Source organism: Vidua macroura, chromosome 6 (assembly GCF_024509145.1).
Source record: "Vidua macroura isolate BioBank_ID:100142 chromosome 6, ASM2450914v1, whole genome shotgun sequence".
In the NCBI taxonomy this organism is placed as follows: Eukaryota; Metazoa; Chordata; class Aves; order Passeriformes; family Viduidae; genus Vidua; species Vidua macroura.
In genome coordinates this window covers 56,496,768-56,513,845 of record NC_071576.1, presented here as the reverse complement: position 1 = coordinate 56,513,845, position 17,078 = coordinate 56,496,768, and the positions used below count along the sequence as shown (strand labels likewise).

General features: G+C 64.7%; 2 protein-coding genes across 3 annotated transcripts; one reads left to right on the top strand and one right to left on the bottom strand.

The window, feature by feature from the left end:
- The first annotated feature begins 825 nt into the window (after positions 1 to 825).
- On the top strand, positions 826 to 11,369 carry PKP3 (plakophilin 3). Its single transcript, XM_053981336.1, has 14 exons — positions 826 to 1,722; positions 4,479 to 4,659; positions 5,655 to 5,731; positions 5,854 to 6,560; positions 6,965 to 7,088; positions 7,231 to 7,435; positions 7,623 to 7,797; positions 7,946 to 8,063; positions 8,296 to 8,463; positions 8,787 to 8,972; positions 9,133 to 9,286; positions 9,482 to 9,674; positions 10,071 to 10,158; positions 10,414 to 11,369. Exons 1-14 carry the CDS (start codon positions 1,378 to 1,380, stop codon positions 10,447 to 10,449), a joined length of 2,757 nt encoding a protein of 918 aa, XP_053837311.1. The 5' UTR covers positions 826 to 1,377; the 3' UTR covers positions 10,450 to 11,369.
- A 459-nt stretch (positions 11,370 to 11,828) lies between these two features.
- Positions 11,829 to 16,839, bottom strand: SIGIRR (single Ig and TIR domain containing). 2 transcript variants are annotated; one of them, XM_053980640.1, is made up of 10 exons: positions 16,761 to 16,839; positions 14,943 to 15,048; positions 14,481 to 14,667; positions 14,258 to 14,409; positions 13,958 to 14,098; positions 13,719 to 13,862; positions 13,545 to 13,647; positions 13,315 to 13,465; positions 12,549 to 12,729; positions 11,829 to 12,408 (listed from the first exon to the last, which is right to left on the bottom strand). In XM_053980640.1, the coding sequence occupies exons 2-10, from the start codon at positions 14,947 to 14,949 to the stop codon at positions 12,206 to 12,208; spliced, it is 1,269 nt and encodes a 422-aa protein (XP_053836615.1). In that variant the 5' UTR covers positions 14,950 to 15,048; positions 16,761 to 16,839; the 3' UTR covers positions 11,829 to 12,205. The 2 variants fall into 2 exon arrangements, with proteins under 2 accessions (XP_053836615.1, XP_053836616.1); XM_053980641.1 differs by having other exon boundaries at positions 14,258 to 14,388.
- Positions 16,840 to 17,078: the final 239 nt, after the last annotated feature.

Sequence of the window (17,078 nt, the reverse complement as noted above, 5' to 3'; positions counted from 1 at the left end):
CCTGCCATGGGCTCCTGCTCTTCAGCCAGGTCCCCTGCCTCTCAAATCCCCTGGGCTCCTCCCTGAAATAGTCTTGGAGTTTCCCCCCAGGTGTTTCATTCCCCATTTGCATCCCCAGGCTCACTCCGAGCATCCCGAGTTTGAGGTGAGGGCTCAGCCACCCATGTGCCATCAGCAAACAGCCACAGCTGGGGGCTTTTTGTCCCAGATTTGGCACCTGTGGCCCCAGGCTCTGTTGGGAAGGGACCATCCTGGCAGGCAGGAGTTGTTTCTCCCCTCTCCTTGCCCTGCTCCCTGTTTTTTTTTGCAGCACTTTGGGAACGCTTTGTTGTGGGTGAGGGCTGCGCTGGGAGCTGCTCTGTGGCTGGGCAGAGCGGGTGGCCCCACGGCCCCCGGGCCACCAGTCCTATCCCAAAACCAGCCTGGCCTTAGGCACAGCTTTTCCAGCAGCTTCCCAGCCGGGAGAGCTCCAAAAGCCACCACCATCGGAGCGGGCACCAGACCCAGCCAAATCCAGAGCTGGTGCTGGGAGGGACTGGTGCCAGCAGTGCCATCCCCACTGGTGCTGGGGACAGTTTGGGGCCAGCTGATGGTGTCTGCTTGGGACAGGGCCAGCAGCACAACGCCAGAGGGTTTGTTTCTCTGGTGGTGGCTGAGCTGTGGCCACGGGTTGACACAGTGATCATGGGGATTGCAGGAGCCACAGGGAGCCTCTCCTGGGCCAGGTGTTGGAGCCCCAGGTGACAGCGGGGTGCGGGCAGGTCCCCACTCCTGGAGGATCAGCCCTGGCCCTCCCTGCCCCGCAGCGACACTGCAAAGGTGTTGGGGCTTGTCCGGGGCGGTGGAGGCAAACTCCAGGCTGGAGTTCCCTCACTGAGGGGCTGCCCCAGCCACGGGCCTGAGAGGGGAGGTCGTGGAGGCTGGGGGGAGCACAGGGACCTCCTGACACCCGCGGGCTGAGAGTGGGCCACACATGATGGCAGTGGCCATGTGGAGGGTCCTGGCACCTCCTGCCCTGCACCGGGCTTTGGTGGGGGGCTCCCTCCTGGCGCTCCCTGCTGAGTGTGGGGTGTGGTGGGGGGCCTGGGTTAGTGGTGGTAGGAGCTAAGCAGTGACCCCCCCAAACTGGTTTGGCCCGTTTCAAACGCTCCCTCTCAGCTTATCTGGCTTCAAAGGGCTCCTGCTCCATCCCACGCACACAAACATGCTCCCTGAGAACCAGGGGGATCCCCCTGCATCCTAAAAAATGTCTGTGCCCCCCAAACTCTGCCTCTCCTCCATCTTGTCCTTCTGATACCCCCAAACCCTCCCTGTTACACCCATGGGTGCCCTGAGCTGGGTGTTCAGGGGGCTGTGGCGGGAAGGACACATTGGATCATGGCCATGGTGGCAGTGGGGATCCCTGGGGACTTTTTGCAGCATCATGAAGGCGGCCGAGACAGTGGCTCCGCTGTGGGGCCTGGCCCCCCCCCCGGACCCCTGGCCGTGCTGAAGATTTTGAGGAGCCCTGGTGAGCCCCGAGATCCCAGCCTCGGCGGGGAGGCGAGCGTGTTCCATGCAAAACCCCGGCGAGGAGACTGGTTGGGCGAGGTGCGGGGCGGGCCCGCGCGCCCCACGCCCGCCGCAGACGCCGGCGCCCACCCGCACCCCGCAGCACCCAGGGGTGCACCTGCCCGCCCGAGGATGCTGCAGGACAACGGCCCTCCGGGGCCACCCAGCCAGGTACGTGCCAGCCACTCCCGCGGCCACCGTCGCCACTGTCCCCACCGTCCCCACCATCGGTCCCTGGGGAGAGCCAGTGTCACTCGCCCTGCCACGCACCCTGTCCCCTTCCGCTGGCCCGGGTGGTGCCGGGGGTCTGGGGCTCCAACACGTGGGTCTGATGGTTGCCCAACAGCGGCCAGCTCCGGCCAGGAGGCTTTTCCCCCCTCCCTCCCTGTGCCTCGGTGTCCCCAGCGTGGCTCCTGGCACGTGCGCGCGGTGTCCGGGCTGCGCGGAGCCACGGCGGCCACTCCCCGCCCCAACACCGATGGCCCCGGCGGGCACGGCCAGCCCTGGGGACCCGGGCGTGGGGATGGGCACTCGGTGCTGCTCGGGGGGGTGGGAGAGGACGCGGCGCTCCCAGAAGCCGGGGCTCCCCGGGAATACGGCTCTGTCACCCCGCGGGGGAGTGACAGAGGTGCCTCCAGGGTGGGGGTGGTCAGCGGCTGCTTTAGGGACCCCGGATTGGGTTTATTTCACTCTGTGTCATTCCAGCTCTGCTTGGTTCCCCTCGGGAATCCCTCAATTTTGCTTCAAAAGTTTTCTTTGTGCTGATTTGCTGTTTCTAAGCCCCCGGTGTATCCCCCTCCTATCCGACTTTCCCTAATTAACGAGCTGCTTGGTGAGGCAAGCGCTGCCCATTCCAGCTCCAAGCAGTCCTTGAATCCCCCCGGACCCCCGAATTTCCAGTTGTCAGCTGCAGGGCAGTGTTATGGTGGGGGAATGCAGGTTTGGGAGGGAGACAGAGCTGGGGGAAGGTGGGGGTGCCAGTGGGCTCAGGGTTGTCCCCGCAGTCCCTCTGTCCCCCAGAGCTGGGGGGCTGCTGGGATAACCCTGATCCCCCGGGATGCTGGCATGGGGACGGCGGGCAAGTGTTGGCTTGCAGAGGGAGCGATCCACCCCCTCCGCCCGCTGCGGGGGGAACCTGTGATTCATCCGGGCTCTGAGGCTTGGGAGCGCCAGCCGAGCTCTGCCAAGCTTGGTGCGCCCGTGGGGTGGTGCCGCGGTGGGAGAACAGGGTGGGCCTCGGGGATTTTCCTGGGTGCTGTACCCCAAAAGACACAGGGGCGGCCCCTGGGCAAAAGGGGGCTCCTACAAGCCCCAGATTTGGGGAGGTGGGTTGCCCCCACGTTGGTCCTCAGCACATCGGGATGGTGTCACCAAGGGGGATTTGGGGCAGCCACCGGGGGACTGTCACCCCAAACTGCCGGCCCGCAGCTCTTGCCACCCCGCCCCTGCCGCAGCTCCTGCTGACGGCGGCACATTCCTCGGGGACAGCCGCCCTTTTCACCCCCGACCGAAGCGCGCACGGTGTCACCGCCGGGTGTTGTAAACCCGGCCCAGCAACGCTGCTGTCGCTGCCGGAGCGGTGACGCCAAGCGCTGAGCTGGGGCTGGCCACAGAGCCAGGCCCGCGTGGCCACGCTCACCCCAAACCACCTGGCCGGTGACACGGAGCCACCGTGACCCTGAGCAGGGGCTGAGAACGGCCACAACTCGGGTCAGGAATGAGCCGCTCGGTCAGCGAGCCGGGGCTGCAGGACGGCGGCGTGGCCTGGCAGCGGGGGGATTTCGGGAGCTGATCCCGAGCACAGCGGGCCAGGGGGATGTGGTGTCCCCAGTCTGGCTGCGATGGGACGGCTCGGCAGCTGGGGCGAGGCTAATTAGTACCTGTGGTGGCAGCGGGGCCTGAGTCACCGCGTTCGTCACCATGGGCCTGCGGCGCTCAGCCGCCCCTTTTTTATTATTGTTGTTTTTTCATTCCCCGGCTGATTTGAAAAGCAAAGCAGGGAGGGCTCAGCCAGGAATTACTGCAGAGAGCCCCCACTCCAGGCTGGACCCCTGTGCCAGATGGGGGTCCAGAGTGCTCCTGGAAAGTGGCTTGAGTGATCTAGGGGTCCCTGTGGAGGTGGCCTGGGGCTTTGTGGTCAGGGCTGGTTGAGAGGTCTCCCTGGTGGTCTGGGACGCCCCTGGGACCCCATGTGGGGGTCTGGGGCTCACTGGAGTGACAATCTGGGGGTCCAGAGTTGGACAGAGAGGTCATTTGGGGCTCCAGAGGACTGTCCCTGGAGGTTTCCTGGGGGTCTTGAGCTCATTGGAGGGACATTGTAGGGGTCTGGGTCTCAGCGGCAGGGCCATATGAGTCTCTGGAGGTCAATGGGAAGGTTCTCCAAAGGTCTGGGGCTCTCCTAGGAGAGACCACGTGAGACTCCAGGGCTCACTGGAGGAACAATGTGGGTGTCCGGGGTTCAATGGCAGAGGTGAATGGGGAGGCTTTGTGGGGGCTCAGGGCTGTTCTGGGGGGTTTCCTGGGGGTCTTGGGCTCATTGATGGGACAGTCTAGGGGTCTGGGGCTCACTGGTGTGGCTGCCCAGGAGTCAGGGGGTGACTGTCTGAAGGGATCCCGGCTTTTCCCAAGGTAGGACCCCCAGACCCCTGGACCACCCCATGCCCGAGGTCACCCCTGGGCACCTCCACCTGTGGCGGTGACGATGGTGATGGTGTCAATGGTGACAGTGGCCCCGGTGGGGCCCCCTCCTTTTCCTGGCGAGGCGTGGCGGCGGGGCGGGACGGACGGGACGGGACGGAGCCTCCCTACGGCTGGGGAACGCCGGAACACCGCCACTGCCGCCGCTCACCTGCGCAGGGCGGCCGGGCTGGCCACGGCCCTTCGGCACCATGCAGGAGACTAACGCCTTCCTGCTGTCGGCCCTGCAGCCCGAGGCCGGCGTCTGCTCCCTGGCCTTGCCCTCGGACCGGCAGCTGGACGAGCGGGGCCGGGAGGCGGCCGAGGCCCAGCGGCTGCGCAGCGCCCGTGTCCAGGAGCAGGTCCGCATCCGCATGATGCTGCGGGGGCAAGCGCCCGCCCGCCCCGAGGAGCTCGCCGACGGCACCAGAGGTGGGAGACCCCGCGGGAGCCCCTGGGAACACGCGGTGGGACGGGTGGTGGGAGCCCCTCGGCCGGCACTGGGCTCTGGGCACACCCTGGCTGCGGGTTGGGGGGTGCTCCCCACCCTGACCGAGTCCCCTGAACGCCCCCGAGCATCTCCAGCGCTGGGACCAGGGGTAGCTCGGCCCCAGCGTGGGCTCGTTTTACCCCACTCGGAGTCCTGCCTCAGTTCCCCCACCTGCCCTTGCAGGGCTTTGCGCTGGTGGGGTCCCACACCCCGCAATGGGCTGGCAGGGGGGGAGGATTTTCCCGCCCTGGCAGAGCCCCCCCAGCCTTGAGCGGCGGCGCTGGCCGGGCTCCAGCTCCTCCATTTAACGTCTGCGCCGGCGGCCTCCGCCCTGCCGCCCCGCCCGGCACCGCCGGGATCCCCCGAGCCCCGACCCCCGCGCGGAGGACCCCAGTGGTGGGGACAGACCCCTCTGACACCCCGAGGGCTGCCCCCGGCGTGAGTCACGCTCCTGGCACCACCAGCACTGGCGGCGTCCCTGTCCCGTCCCTGTCGTGTCCCGTCCCTGTCGTGTCCCGCCGGCAGCCCTGGGGCGGTGGCAGGGCAGGTGGGCAGCGTGAGGTGCCATGGGGGGCACTGGGGTTCCAGGTGCCGTTCCCCGGGCGGGGGAGCCGGGACTGGCTGTGGGGGATGCCTGGGCTGTTGATCCAGCTGCGGCAGGGGGGACCGGGCTGAGCCGCGGCGTCCCCGCCAAGGTGGCAATTAGTGCCCTCGCCGTCGGGGCACGGGGCAGGGCGGGGAGGCCGCTTCTGCTCCCCGTGGCCAGCGGGCAGGTGAAGGCGGCCTCCTCCCACCCCTCTGTCCCCCCAGCTCTGCTTGCGGTGCCCCGGTTCCCGCAGCAGGTCCCCCTGGGACGAGCTGGGGCGATCTTTGATCTCCAGATCCCTCCCTGCCCTGCCCATGTACTTACTCTGCCTCCTCTGTGGCCGTCCTGCAGGCGGTCAGTACAGCTCGACCCTGCGCTCCTCCTTCAGCTCCCGCTCCCAGAGCAATGGGGTGGACCCCAAGGCCTCGGTACGTACCGGGGCTCTGTCCCCCTACCCACCGTCTTGGCTGCGCTGAGGAGAGCTCTGCGCTCCCCTGTTGGAGGTGGAGGGACGGACTCCTAACCTAAACCTCCATTTCCCCCCCTGCAGCTGTACCAGCCGCTGGCCAAGAAGGATTTCGGCACGCTGCGGGGCAGCGGCTGGTCCTCGCGCTCGGCCGTGGATCTCACCCCGCACAAGCGCATGGCCACCATCAGCAACGGGGGCCTGGCCAAGGGCCGCGCCTACGTCGCCGGCTACGCGGCCTCGCAGGCGGCCACCGCCTCGCCGCGGCCCAGCTCCTTCCACGAGCGCAACTTCCGCTGCCGGCAGAACCTGGACACGCTGTCGCTGCGCTCCCTGCGCCTGGCCGACGGGCCCCTCCCGCTCGCCGACGACCGCTACAGCGTCCTGTCGGAGCAGCTGGACACGCCGGGGCAGCGGCAGCTCTACAAGAGCCAGGCTGGCGGCGGCTTCGGCCGCTCCTTCACCTTCGAGCGGCAGCTGAGCGCCGGCACGGCCGCCAAGGCCGCCTGCGACTGGCTGGACGGCGCCGAGGGGCCGCCGAGCCGCACCATCCGTGCGCCCGCCATGCGCACGCTCCAGCGCTTCCAGAGCAACAACCGCTCGCGGCTGAGCGCCGGCTCCTTCGGCACCGTGCCGGCGGGAGGCGGCGGCGCCTTCCTGGGGCTGGGGGAGCACAGCTCCCGCGCCCCATCCGTGCGCAGCCTGGCCGAGTCCGGCCACCACCTCGCGGAGCCGCGCGCCATGGAGATGTACAACGGGCACAGCACGCTGCTCGGACACCACGCCGGCGGGTGAGGGCCAGGCTGCTCCGGGGTGTCTTGGTCCTTGTCCCCACTGTGGGAGGAGTGTGTCCCACCCTGCTGGAGGAGGGCAAACCCCTCCAGCTCCCACTGGGCACAGGGGATGTTGGGAAGAGGGGTGGGATGGTGGGCACAGCTTGGTTCTGTGGGGATGGACCACAGCACAAGGCTGACCTCCAAGTGTGTCCTGCCCCGACCCTGGCTCCTCCATGGACGCATCCTGAGACATGGCAGGAGGATGATGCTCATCCCACTGGGAATGGAGTCCCGTGCCCAGAGTGCAGTGGGAAGGAAATGGGTTCATGGGACTCCTTGGACATGGGGGACATGGTGGGGTGCAGAGGTGGAGGATCCTGTGGGATGCTCTGCTGGGACTCACCCAGCTGTGGTTCCAGGTTTGACGACATTGACCTGCCCTCGGCAGTGAAGTACCTGATCGCCAGTGACCCCAACCTGCAGGTGCTGGGCGCTGCATACCTGCAGCACAAGTGCTACAGCGACAGCAGCGCCAAGAAGCAGGTGAGCCCCCAGAAGGGTGGGAGAAGAGGTTTTCCCAGTGGGAGCAGGGGTTTTCCCAGCCCCTCCGACACTGCGGGCAGGTGCAGGGGCCGGAGGAAGCCCTGGGAACGCAGTATGTCTGACCCCCCGGGCTGTCCCCCAGGCCCGCAGCCTGCAGGCCATGCCCAAGCTGGTGAAGCTGTTCAACAGCCCGAACCAGGAGGTGCAGCGCCACGCCACCGGCGCCATGCGCAACCTCATCTACGACAACGCCGAGAACAAGCTGGCGCTGGTGGAGGAGAACGGCATCTACGAGCTCATGCGCACCCTGCGGGAGCCCGACGATGAGCTCCGCAAGAACGTCACAGGTTGGGGACAACAGGGGTGGGCGGCGGTCCCCCTCTCCTGAGGGTGGCCTCTACTCCCCTCATGTGAACGGAGCTCCACGGGGATGATCCCTTTGCTTGGTTGTTACCAGCACAAGCCCCCCGGTGGGGGAGTTGGGGTGGGTGGGCTCTCCAGCTGTTCCAGTACTGAGGGTCCCCCTCTGTGCAGGGATCCTGTGGAATCTGTCCTCCAGTGACAACCTGAAGGATCGCCTGGCCCGGGACACACTGGAACAGCTCACAGACCTGGTCCTGGTCCCTCTCTCTGGGCTGGGGGCCTCGGGTGTCATCCAGCAGAACCCCTCAGAGGCAGAAATCTTTTATAACTCCACGGGCTTCCTCAGGTATCTCCTCCAGGTCCTCCCACTGAGAGCAAAGTTTTGGAGGGAGGAAGAGACAAGAGCACTGTCTGCAGGGCTCTTTATTGGGCTCAGGAAGGGGTGTCTGTGGGGGATCCCCTTCTCTCCATGACAGAACCCTGTTCCCATGCAGGAACCTGAGCTCTGCCAGCCAGCAGACCCGGCAGAAGATGCGTGAGTGCCATGGGCTGGTGGACTCCATGATCCATTATGTGAACAGCTCCCTGGAGGTGGGGAAGTCGGAGGATAAGGTGAGTCCCTGTGCTGGTGGTGGAGGGGCTGAGGTGCTGCTCCCTCATCCCATTGTGCAAAGGCACATCTTGGTGTGATGCTGGGAGAACCAGTCCAGCTCCACGGAGTCCACCAGCTGGGCTCACTGGGCACAGCCGGTGTAATGACTCTGCTATGGAGCCCCTGTGCCAGCTGGACACACCCTGCAGGTGGCCCAGGGATGACACCCTTGTGTCCCCTGTGCCCTCCCAGAGCGTGGAGAACGCTGTCTGTGTCCTGCGCAACCTCTCCTACCGCTTGTACGATGAGATGCCCCCGTCCTCGCTCCAGCGCCTCGAGGGCCACCGGAGGAACACCGGTGGCACGGTGACAGGGGAGCTGGTGGGCTGCTTCAGCCCCCAGAGCAAGAAAGCCCGGGAGGTCAGTGGGGGCACATCCTGGCCATGTCACCGGGGTGGGGCTGGCACTGGGAAGCACTGGCAGCGGAGATGATGCCAGGGCGGAGGTGGACGCCGGCCTCAGCTGGTGGGTGGGACACGCGGGTGAGCTCAGTGGAGGGTGAATCAGGTGTTTGGGGTGAATCAGGGTGCTGAACCCCTGCTTTTCCATGACATGGGGCATGATGTAGCCAGGGTGACCTGCCCAGCAGTTCAGGCCAGGCAGGTAGAGAAAAGGCAACACTGGCAGGGAGGGACACTGCAGAGGGGACATCCCCGGAGTCTAACAATGCCCCTGTCCCTCAGCACTACATGAATGCGGACATCGTCACCTTCACGGAGGTCTCCAAGGATCCCAAGGGCATGGAGTGGCTCTGGAACCCTCAGATCGTGGGCATCTACAACCGGCTGCTGCAGCGCTGCGAGCTCAACAAGCACACGACGGAGGCGGCCTCGGGTGCCCTGCAGAACATCACAGCTGGGGACCGCAGGGTGAGGCCCGGGGAACACCGGGGGTCCCACAGCCTGCCCATCACGGCCGTGCTGGGAGGGGGGGGCACCTGGGCAGGGTTCACCCTGACCTGCTCCCAGTGAGTGGGAGGAGGAGGAGCAGGGAGCTGGTGGAGTCTCCAAGGGGGTGTTTGCCTTGCAGTGGGCGGGTGTGCTGAGCCGGCTGGCGCTGGAGCAGGAGCGCATCCTGAATCCCGTGCTGGACCGTGTCCGCACTGCCGACCACCACCAGCTGCGCTCCCTCACCGGCCTCATCCGCAACCTGTCCCGCCACGCCCGCAACAAGGACGAGATGTGTGAGTGCCAGGGGTGAACCAGGGCTGGGGGGTGCTTCCCAACCTTTTACTTTGCCTCCCGTTATCTCCAGCTACATCCCAACCCCATCCTCCCTGCTGCGTCCCTGCTTGCAGCTGAGCCTGCGGGCTGTTCCCAGACATGGCTCTGTCCCCTCTGGCTCTGGCCACCAGCCCTGATGTGCCCTTTGCCCACAGCCACCAAGGTGGTCAGCCACCTGATCGAGAAGCTGCCAGGGAGCGTCGGGGACAAGGCCCCGCCTGCCGACGTCATCGTGAACATCATCGCGGTGCTCAACAACCTGGTGGTGGAGAGCCCCATGGCCGCCCGCGACATCGTCTACTTCGACGGCCTCAGGAAGCTCTTCTTCATCAAGAAGCGACGGGACAGGTGGGAGCTGCGTGTCCCAGCTCACACCCGGGCTCCTCTCCTGCTCTCCTCTCCCTCCCTGCTTCAGCACAGTGGAAGAGGGTCACAAGTTCCCCTTCTCAAGCCTTGGTGTTGGGAGTCCCCACACTAGCTCAGAGTGGCCTTGTGGCCACCTGCCAGCCCTTTGTCACCCCCTAAGGACACCCCACCATCACCATAGCTGCCTGTTCCCATCAGGGAACCTCTCCCAGCTCCTGCCTGTTATTGTGGGATCCAGCCATTCACCTCCTGCCTCTCCCCACCCACACTAAGCCCCCAATTCCTCCAGGCCCCTCTGGGGTGGTCTCCTTGGGCTGATGGGCACTGTCCCATGCTCAGTGGTCCCCAAAACCTCATTGCATCCTGTCCCTTTCCCAGCTCGGACAACGAGAAGTCCTCCCGAGCCGCTGCCAGCCTCCTGGGAAACATGTGGCAGTACACCAAGCTCCACCGGGACTTCAAGATGGTACGTACCCATTCCAGAGCCTCCCGCAGCCAGTGGGAGGATCCCTAGGGAATCAAGGCCAGGGGATTCATCCTGGAGAGCCACACCACCCAAATGCTTCCCAGGATATGGTGGGGTCCCACTCCACCCCTGCTTTTCTTCAGGTTTGGGGACAATCCCAGAGCGTTGTCCCTGTGCGGGTGGGGTGGGGACAGTGTGGCCCATCACTGCCGGAGCAGAGGGGTCCGTGTGCCTGATGGGGCTGTCTCCTTGCAGAAGGGGTACCGGAAGGAGGACTTCCTCAGCCTGTGAGGACACCCTGGGAGCTGGAACGCCTCACTGGGATGCTCCGTGCTGCCAGCCACGCTGTGGGGAGGCTGCTCGCCGCCAGACCCCCACTCTGTAGCGTAATCCCTACATCCCATGCGCCTCCTGCCTCTGCTGGCTCCCCTTTCCTGGCTGGGGGACACTTGTCCTCCCTCCTGCCCAGCCTTAAAGCCAGTGGCTGCTTTTAGCTATGCTGTGGAGCCCCACTGGGACCCCAGTTAGGGGGGGCTGCCCGATGGCACCCCTTGGTGCCCCTCCCCACGCTCAGGCAGCTGTTTGCAAAACTTGGCTTGTCCTGGCTTGACAGGGGGACAAGAGCTGTAAGAAGTTGGGAAGGTTCCTGTAGAGCAGTTCTGGGGCAAGGGGGCTTCTGGGGGTGTCCATGCCCTGTGCCAGTGTGGGATGTACTGTGGGTTACACTTTTGTTCTGCCCTGGCTGGGTGGGGATAGAGCTTTGCATGGCTTGGGGGCTTGGAGGGCTCTGAGGTGGCTTCCCACAGTTTATGGGGTGGCACAGCGGCTGCAGGGAGCTGGGAAGTGATGCTGTGACAGTGCTGCATTCCCCCTTTGCTGTGGAGGGTGGGCAGGGGGTTGTGTCTGAAGGGGCTGCCTGTGTCCTCACTGCAGGAAGCCTGGGAGGGCCTCAGGCCCATCTGTCACCCTTTGGGGACTGTCCCAGTGTGGCAGAGTTGCTCCTCACCAGCTGCTGCCAGGGCTGGGCCCTGCTGGCGCAGCAGGATCCGGGCAGGGCCGTCCGGGTCGTGTTTGCTGAGCAGCGTCACCCCGTGGGTGGGGAGATGTCCCCGGTGTCCCCGGTGCTGGGTGCAGACGGGTCCAAAGCTCTCTGTGCCACAGTGGTGGCTGGGAGGGGACACATGGGTGGGCTGGGGGTGGCTTTTGGCTGCCGGTGGATTTGGGGCTGGGGGAGCCCCCACGCTTGGGGGGCACAGGGCACCCCGGGGGGGGGCACGATGTAGAGTAGGTAGAGGGGTGGGAGGATGGGGGGAGCGGGCCGAGTGGCTGGAGTGGCCCCCACGGTGAGCGGCACCGGTGCGGTCCAGGCTCGGGGTCTCCGGGTGTTTGGCTCTGCAGCTCTCTGTGTACAACCCCCCCACCCTGTGTACCCCTGAAATAAAGGCCTTGAGTGATGCCCACCTGCACCTGTGTTTGGATGGCACCTGGGGGAGGGAGGACAGTGTCCTGGTGACACCAGCACAGGGTGAGGCTCCGTGCCTGGCATGGCTCAAGAGTTAGTGTGACAGGGACACTGGTGTGGGAAGGACAGACCAGAGCACTGCCTGTAGTGAGGAGACCCCCCCTGCCGTGTCACCTGTGTCCCCATCACAGAGAGACCCAGTGGGTGCAGCAGCCTTTTATTGTCACGGGGGTTTCCATATGGGACAAAGGTGCTGCCACCACTCCTGTCAGGCACTCCCTGGGGCTGGGGCATGTTGTTCCTTGGAGAGCATCACCCATCCCAGCATTTGTCCATCATGTAGGAAGAATGTCCCTGCCACCCACGGCAAGGGAGAGGGCCCAGCCACCTGGGTGGTACCCAGGGGTGGCACTGAGGTATTACAGGCAGAGTGCTCCTGGTGATGGTTTTCCAGTTTTCCACTTTAGAGCCAACTCCTGCTTTCCCAGCACAGCTGTGGCTCTGATCCCATCACAACTCCCGGGTTCCTCGGCCCTGACCTGGTCCATGTGTCCCCAGAGGGCTGGGGGACGCCTGTGGTCCTGCTCAGATGTCATCCTCTGTCACCAGGCAGTAGAAGTCCGTGCGGGCACCGTAGTTGCGCGATCCCAGATCCGAGACGTCGAGCTCGGAGCGCTGCCCATCCCGCAGCTGCGCGTCCTCCATCCCGCTGGATGCCGGATCCCCGGGAGTGCCGCGCCCACCGAGGCGGGGGGGCGGGGGGCTCCCGAAGACGCGCCCTCGGAGGCCTGGCAGGAGCAGGGAGACGGGTTTAGGTGGAGGGGGAAGGGGCTGGACCCACCCCGCCGCCACAGGAGCGGGAGGCAAAGCCCAGGAGCGACCTCCAGCGTGCATCTGTCCCCTCGGGAGAAGCAGCAGGGACACGGACCTGTGCCCAGGTCCCCGTCCGGGTCCAGGTCTCCCGCGTTGTCCAGGTAGCTGCTGTGCAGGATCAGCATGGGGTCCTTGTCCTCCTGCAGCTGGGTCTGCGGGTCCCCCACGCTGCCCGGGAAGGACACCTTGCGCGGCAGGGCCAGGCACAGCTCCTTCCAGAAATCCGACGATGGGGTCTGCAGGAGCCCAGAGGGGATGAGCCGGGCCGGATCACCAGAGCACGGCCCCGCAGGGTTCCAGGGGCTCGGCTTGCTCTCCCTGGCGCTGGGAGCTCGGCCAAGGTGAGGGCTGTGCTCCGGCGTGGCACCCTGCCCACGCGCCGGCGGAGAAACCGGCCTGACCTGCTGGAACGCTCCCCAGGGCTCCGGCTCCCAGCCTGGCCCCAAAATGGCCGGAGTGGCCCTGGGCCAAAGCTCCGCTCAGGGAACTGAGGCTGGGGAGGCCCTGGAGTGTCACGGGGTCCTGACCATGCAGGTTTGGGGGGTGAGCTCCCAGATCCGGGGCTCTTCTGGTTGGGTTTTTAAATGTCCTCCAAAAGGTGAGTGCCCCAACCTGCTCTTTAGCACTGGAGCCTGGGGCGCAGCCCCAGAGGGCAGCAGGGAGGTTGACCCAAAATGGGGAGCTGGGAATGGAAGGGGGTGCTGGTGGGATTGGTCCTGCACAGCTCTCACCGTGGGGCAGCCCCAAAGGGCAGCAGGGAGGCTGGCACCGTGGGAAGGAAAGGGGGCTCTGGGGGGGTCAGGATCCTGCTCGGCACTCACCATGGAGCCAGCTCTCCACACCAGCAGGGTCACTGCACTTCGGTGCTGCTTCAGCAGGGTGATGGCGGGGTGAGTGATCTCCCGGTACTGGCTCTCGAAGACGATGAAGATGGGTTTCCTGGAAAGCTCCAGCAGCCTCCAGAGCCCTTCCCTGTGAGACAAATGGGTGACAGGACGGTGAGGGACATGCCAGCCCCTCTCCTCTCCTGTGGGAGCTGCTGTGCTCCTACCTGAAGCTGCTGTTGCACCACTCCTGCTCCAGGTACGCGACTGAGAGCACCACGATGAGGCGCCGGCACCGGCTGACATTCATGATGAGGTCAGCTGATGGCTCTGTGGGTAAAAAGTCTGTCAAGCCCCCAGGTCCCTGTGTCACCCCCTGCCCAGCCCTGCCTGTTGCCTACCTGAGTTGGGCAAGATGTTCTGCTCGTCCAGGAAGAGCTTGTAGCCGTGGCGGTTTTCCAGCTGCGGCTTCACGATGAAGTGGATGAACTTTCGGTCATCGGGGGCGGTGGTGTGGGAGACGTAGGCATCGTAGAGCTTCCCATCTGGGGAGATCCACGGAGCAGGGATAACATGGGAAGGGCTGTGTGAGCCCCCAGACCGTGGGAGGCTGTTCCCAGTGGGAACACCTCTGGCTCACCGTTGATCTCCAGCTCTCCGTAGCGGTCCCGGTACCAGAGGAGCACATTCAGGCGGCACTGGACATAGAGCACGGCCAGGAGCACCAGGAGCACCAGGACCAGGAGGGCTGCCAGCACCGCTGGCACGTGCCCCACCACCTCTGCCAGGACAGGGAAGGGCACGGTGAGCAGCATACCTGGGTTTGGTGCAGGTTTGCACCTTGATGTGGGAGAAACAGCAGGGCTACACTCTCCTCAATCCCCCCGTGCACCTGGGCTCTCTGTGGGATGCCCCCTCCCTGTCACCAGCAGGTCCCTACCTGCTTGCCGCAGGGTGAAGGTGGCCGTGGCGTTGCTGATCCAGCAGGCAAACACCCCGAAATCGGCATCGTGGGTGAGGTTGAGCTGCAGGACGCTGGCCAGGAGCTGCTCCGAGGAGTTTTGGCCAGACCTGACAGGACATGGGGGGATGCTGTGGGTCGGGCCATGTCATGACACCCCCCAAAAGCAGGAGGACAGATGTCCCCAGGGCAGGCTCCTTACCAGACAGTGTCCTGGCTGCTCCCGCTGCTCAGCCACTGCCCATCCTTGCTCCAGGTGGGAATGGGCTGGCAGTGCTCGGTGCTCGCCCAGCGCACGGTGCAGTTCAGCTCAACCCGGCTCCCCAGCAGCAGGTCCAGCGTCTCGTTGGCAGCTGGCACCAGGATTTCGGGGGGCACGCTGCAAAGGTCTGGGGGCACAGAGGGTAGGGGGTTTGGATGGGAAAGCTGATCCAGCTCCCCCCAGGGCACGTGACTGCTGTAGCCATCCTGGAAAAACAAGCTCTGCCTTGGGGGTCTGGCAGTGAGTGGTGTTCGTAGCTGTTTAGCAACATGCTGAGCCGGTTTGGGGGGCTGGGAAGGACCCTTGGCACCCTAAGAGGTGACACCAGAGCAGGACCCCCAGCTGAGCTTGCACAGGGATCCTTCCCAGCTGAGAACAGGGGAGAATTGGGATTTCACCTACCTGCCATGGCGCGCTCAGGTGACAGGCGCAGGCGTTGCCAGCATCTCACGCGGTGTCTTCCGGGGAGGACAAAGTCCACCTGCCTCCGCCACAGGGCGGGCTGGGCCTGGGACAGACCGGGAGTAGTTCTGTGAGTGCTGGCACAGGGAGGGCCCGGCCACCCCCATCGGCCCCCACAGCAATTCTTACTGGGGGTGGTGGGTGCTGCTCCACGGTAAAGCCAAAGCTGCATCCCACCCACAGCCTGGTGGCCTCTGTGTCACCTGCCCTCCCTGCACTGACTCCCAGCCTGGTTTTCCCAACCGTGAATTTTTGCGTGGGAGGTGATTAATGAGCAGCTGGGGGTTGCAGGATTTAAAAAAATGTAGCTTCAGCCCAAATCCAAAACCAAGGTGGGGAAATGAGCTCAGCCATGGGAAACCACAGCTTTGGGGGTCTCAGTGGTACCTCCTTCACCTGCCAAGCCCCTGCCTGGGCTGCAGAGCTGCCTCCAGCCTGACATGCCCTTGAACCTGCTAATTACCAGCAGTCTGGTTTGTTTATGGAAACGCAGCCTCCCACCTGGAGAGCTCCCTGCGGGTGCCACGTTCCCGGTGTGTTGGGAGCTACCCCGTGGCGGTGCCCAGGGAGTGGCACAGCTGTGCAGCATTCCAGGCAAGCGGGGACCACAGGGATGGCACACAGAGACCCCCCAGTTGGCATCACCGGTGGTGTCAGTGTGATGGCCCCGTGGGAAGAGGCAGATACTGGGAGCAGAGCCCGGCAAGGCTGGGCTCCTCTGTCCCCACACACCTGATGCGTGGAGCTGAGGTGGGAGTCTCAGGGACGTCACGGTGCCAGTGTTTCCATGGCAAACACTCGGACTAACTGTGGGAGTCAGGAGGGGTGAAAGCCTCTCCCAGGGCTCCTCTTTGCTGTGGAGCTCCAGCACTCCTGGCTGCGCCCCGATTGTGGGTGGGAGCAGGGCTGGTGCCCTCGTGTTTGTTGGTGTGGAATGGGAAGGGGAGGTCTGTGGTGCTGCCTGGCTTGGAGCAGGGATGCAGGCACGGTGCTTCCCTCTGGAGCAGCCTGGTGCCAGGTGTGGGTGAAATCACAGATCAAGGTACGCGAGAGACGCCCAGTACGTGTTCAGCTTGACCAGCTGGAAGTGATTTATACCTAAAGGATTAACTGAGTTTCTCCATGGCCAGGGAAGGAAGAGGATGGGATGGAGACGAGCCAGCCCACCTGGATTTCACATGGAGAAAGGGTGGGAGACGCTCATGAGGATGGCATGGGGCTGTCTCTGCCTGGCGTGATGCTCCAGCTCTGCTCCTCTATGGGTCACTCCTAAGCCATGTCCTCTGACAGTCGGAATAAGGAAGCTCCAAATGCTGCAGCCTGGCCAGGGGCTGTGGGGAGGCCCCAAAACCCCCGGAGCCCTTTGCTCCAGGGAGGGACAGTGCTGGATGGCAGGAAGTGGGTGCTGGGGCTGCCGAGGGCCAGGGAGGGAGGAGCACCGGCTAACGGGCAGCGGTGGCTCCCATTTCCCACTTCCTGGCGTGGGGACACCCCGGATTTGAGGCAGAGGACAGTGTGGACGTTGTGGGGTGGTGAATGATGGCTGGGCGCAGCATTCCCTGGAGCACGGCCATGGGGAAAGCGAGCAGGGCAGGGAGGCACCGTGGCCAGGGAGTTGTGGGGTGGGTGTGCCGAGGCAGCAAGCGGGATGGAGAGCGAAGGAGAGCCAGAACGGGAATGGGGTGAAGGTGAAACCCTGCTGACTTCATCTGAGGTGGCTTCAGCATGGAAAGAAAAGCAGAACAGAGCTGCATTTACCTTTCGAGCTTCCCCAGCCGCAGGCTTCCTGCTCGTCGCCTCCTGCTTGAGCCGACCCGACCGGCCAGATCAGTGCTTGGAATTTCTCTTTTTTTTTTTTTTTTTTTTTTTCCTTTCTCTTTTAATAGTTTATCTATTTTTCCTCCCAGTTCAGCTCCTGCCCTCGGCCGGGCGCTCCCGCTGCCCCAATCCCCGGGCGCCAGGCCCGTGGGAAGGGCTGGCTGTCCCTCCCTCCCACTGCTCCACCTCCACCTGAACCTGCGGGGGAAGAATTCAACAACTCCGGCTTCAGGGGAGGGGAAAAGAGAAGAGAAAAGA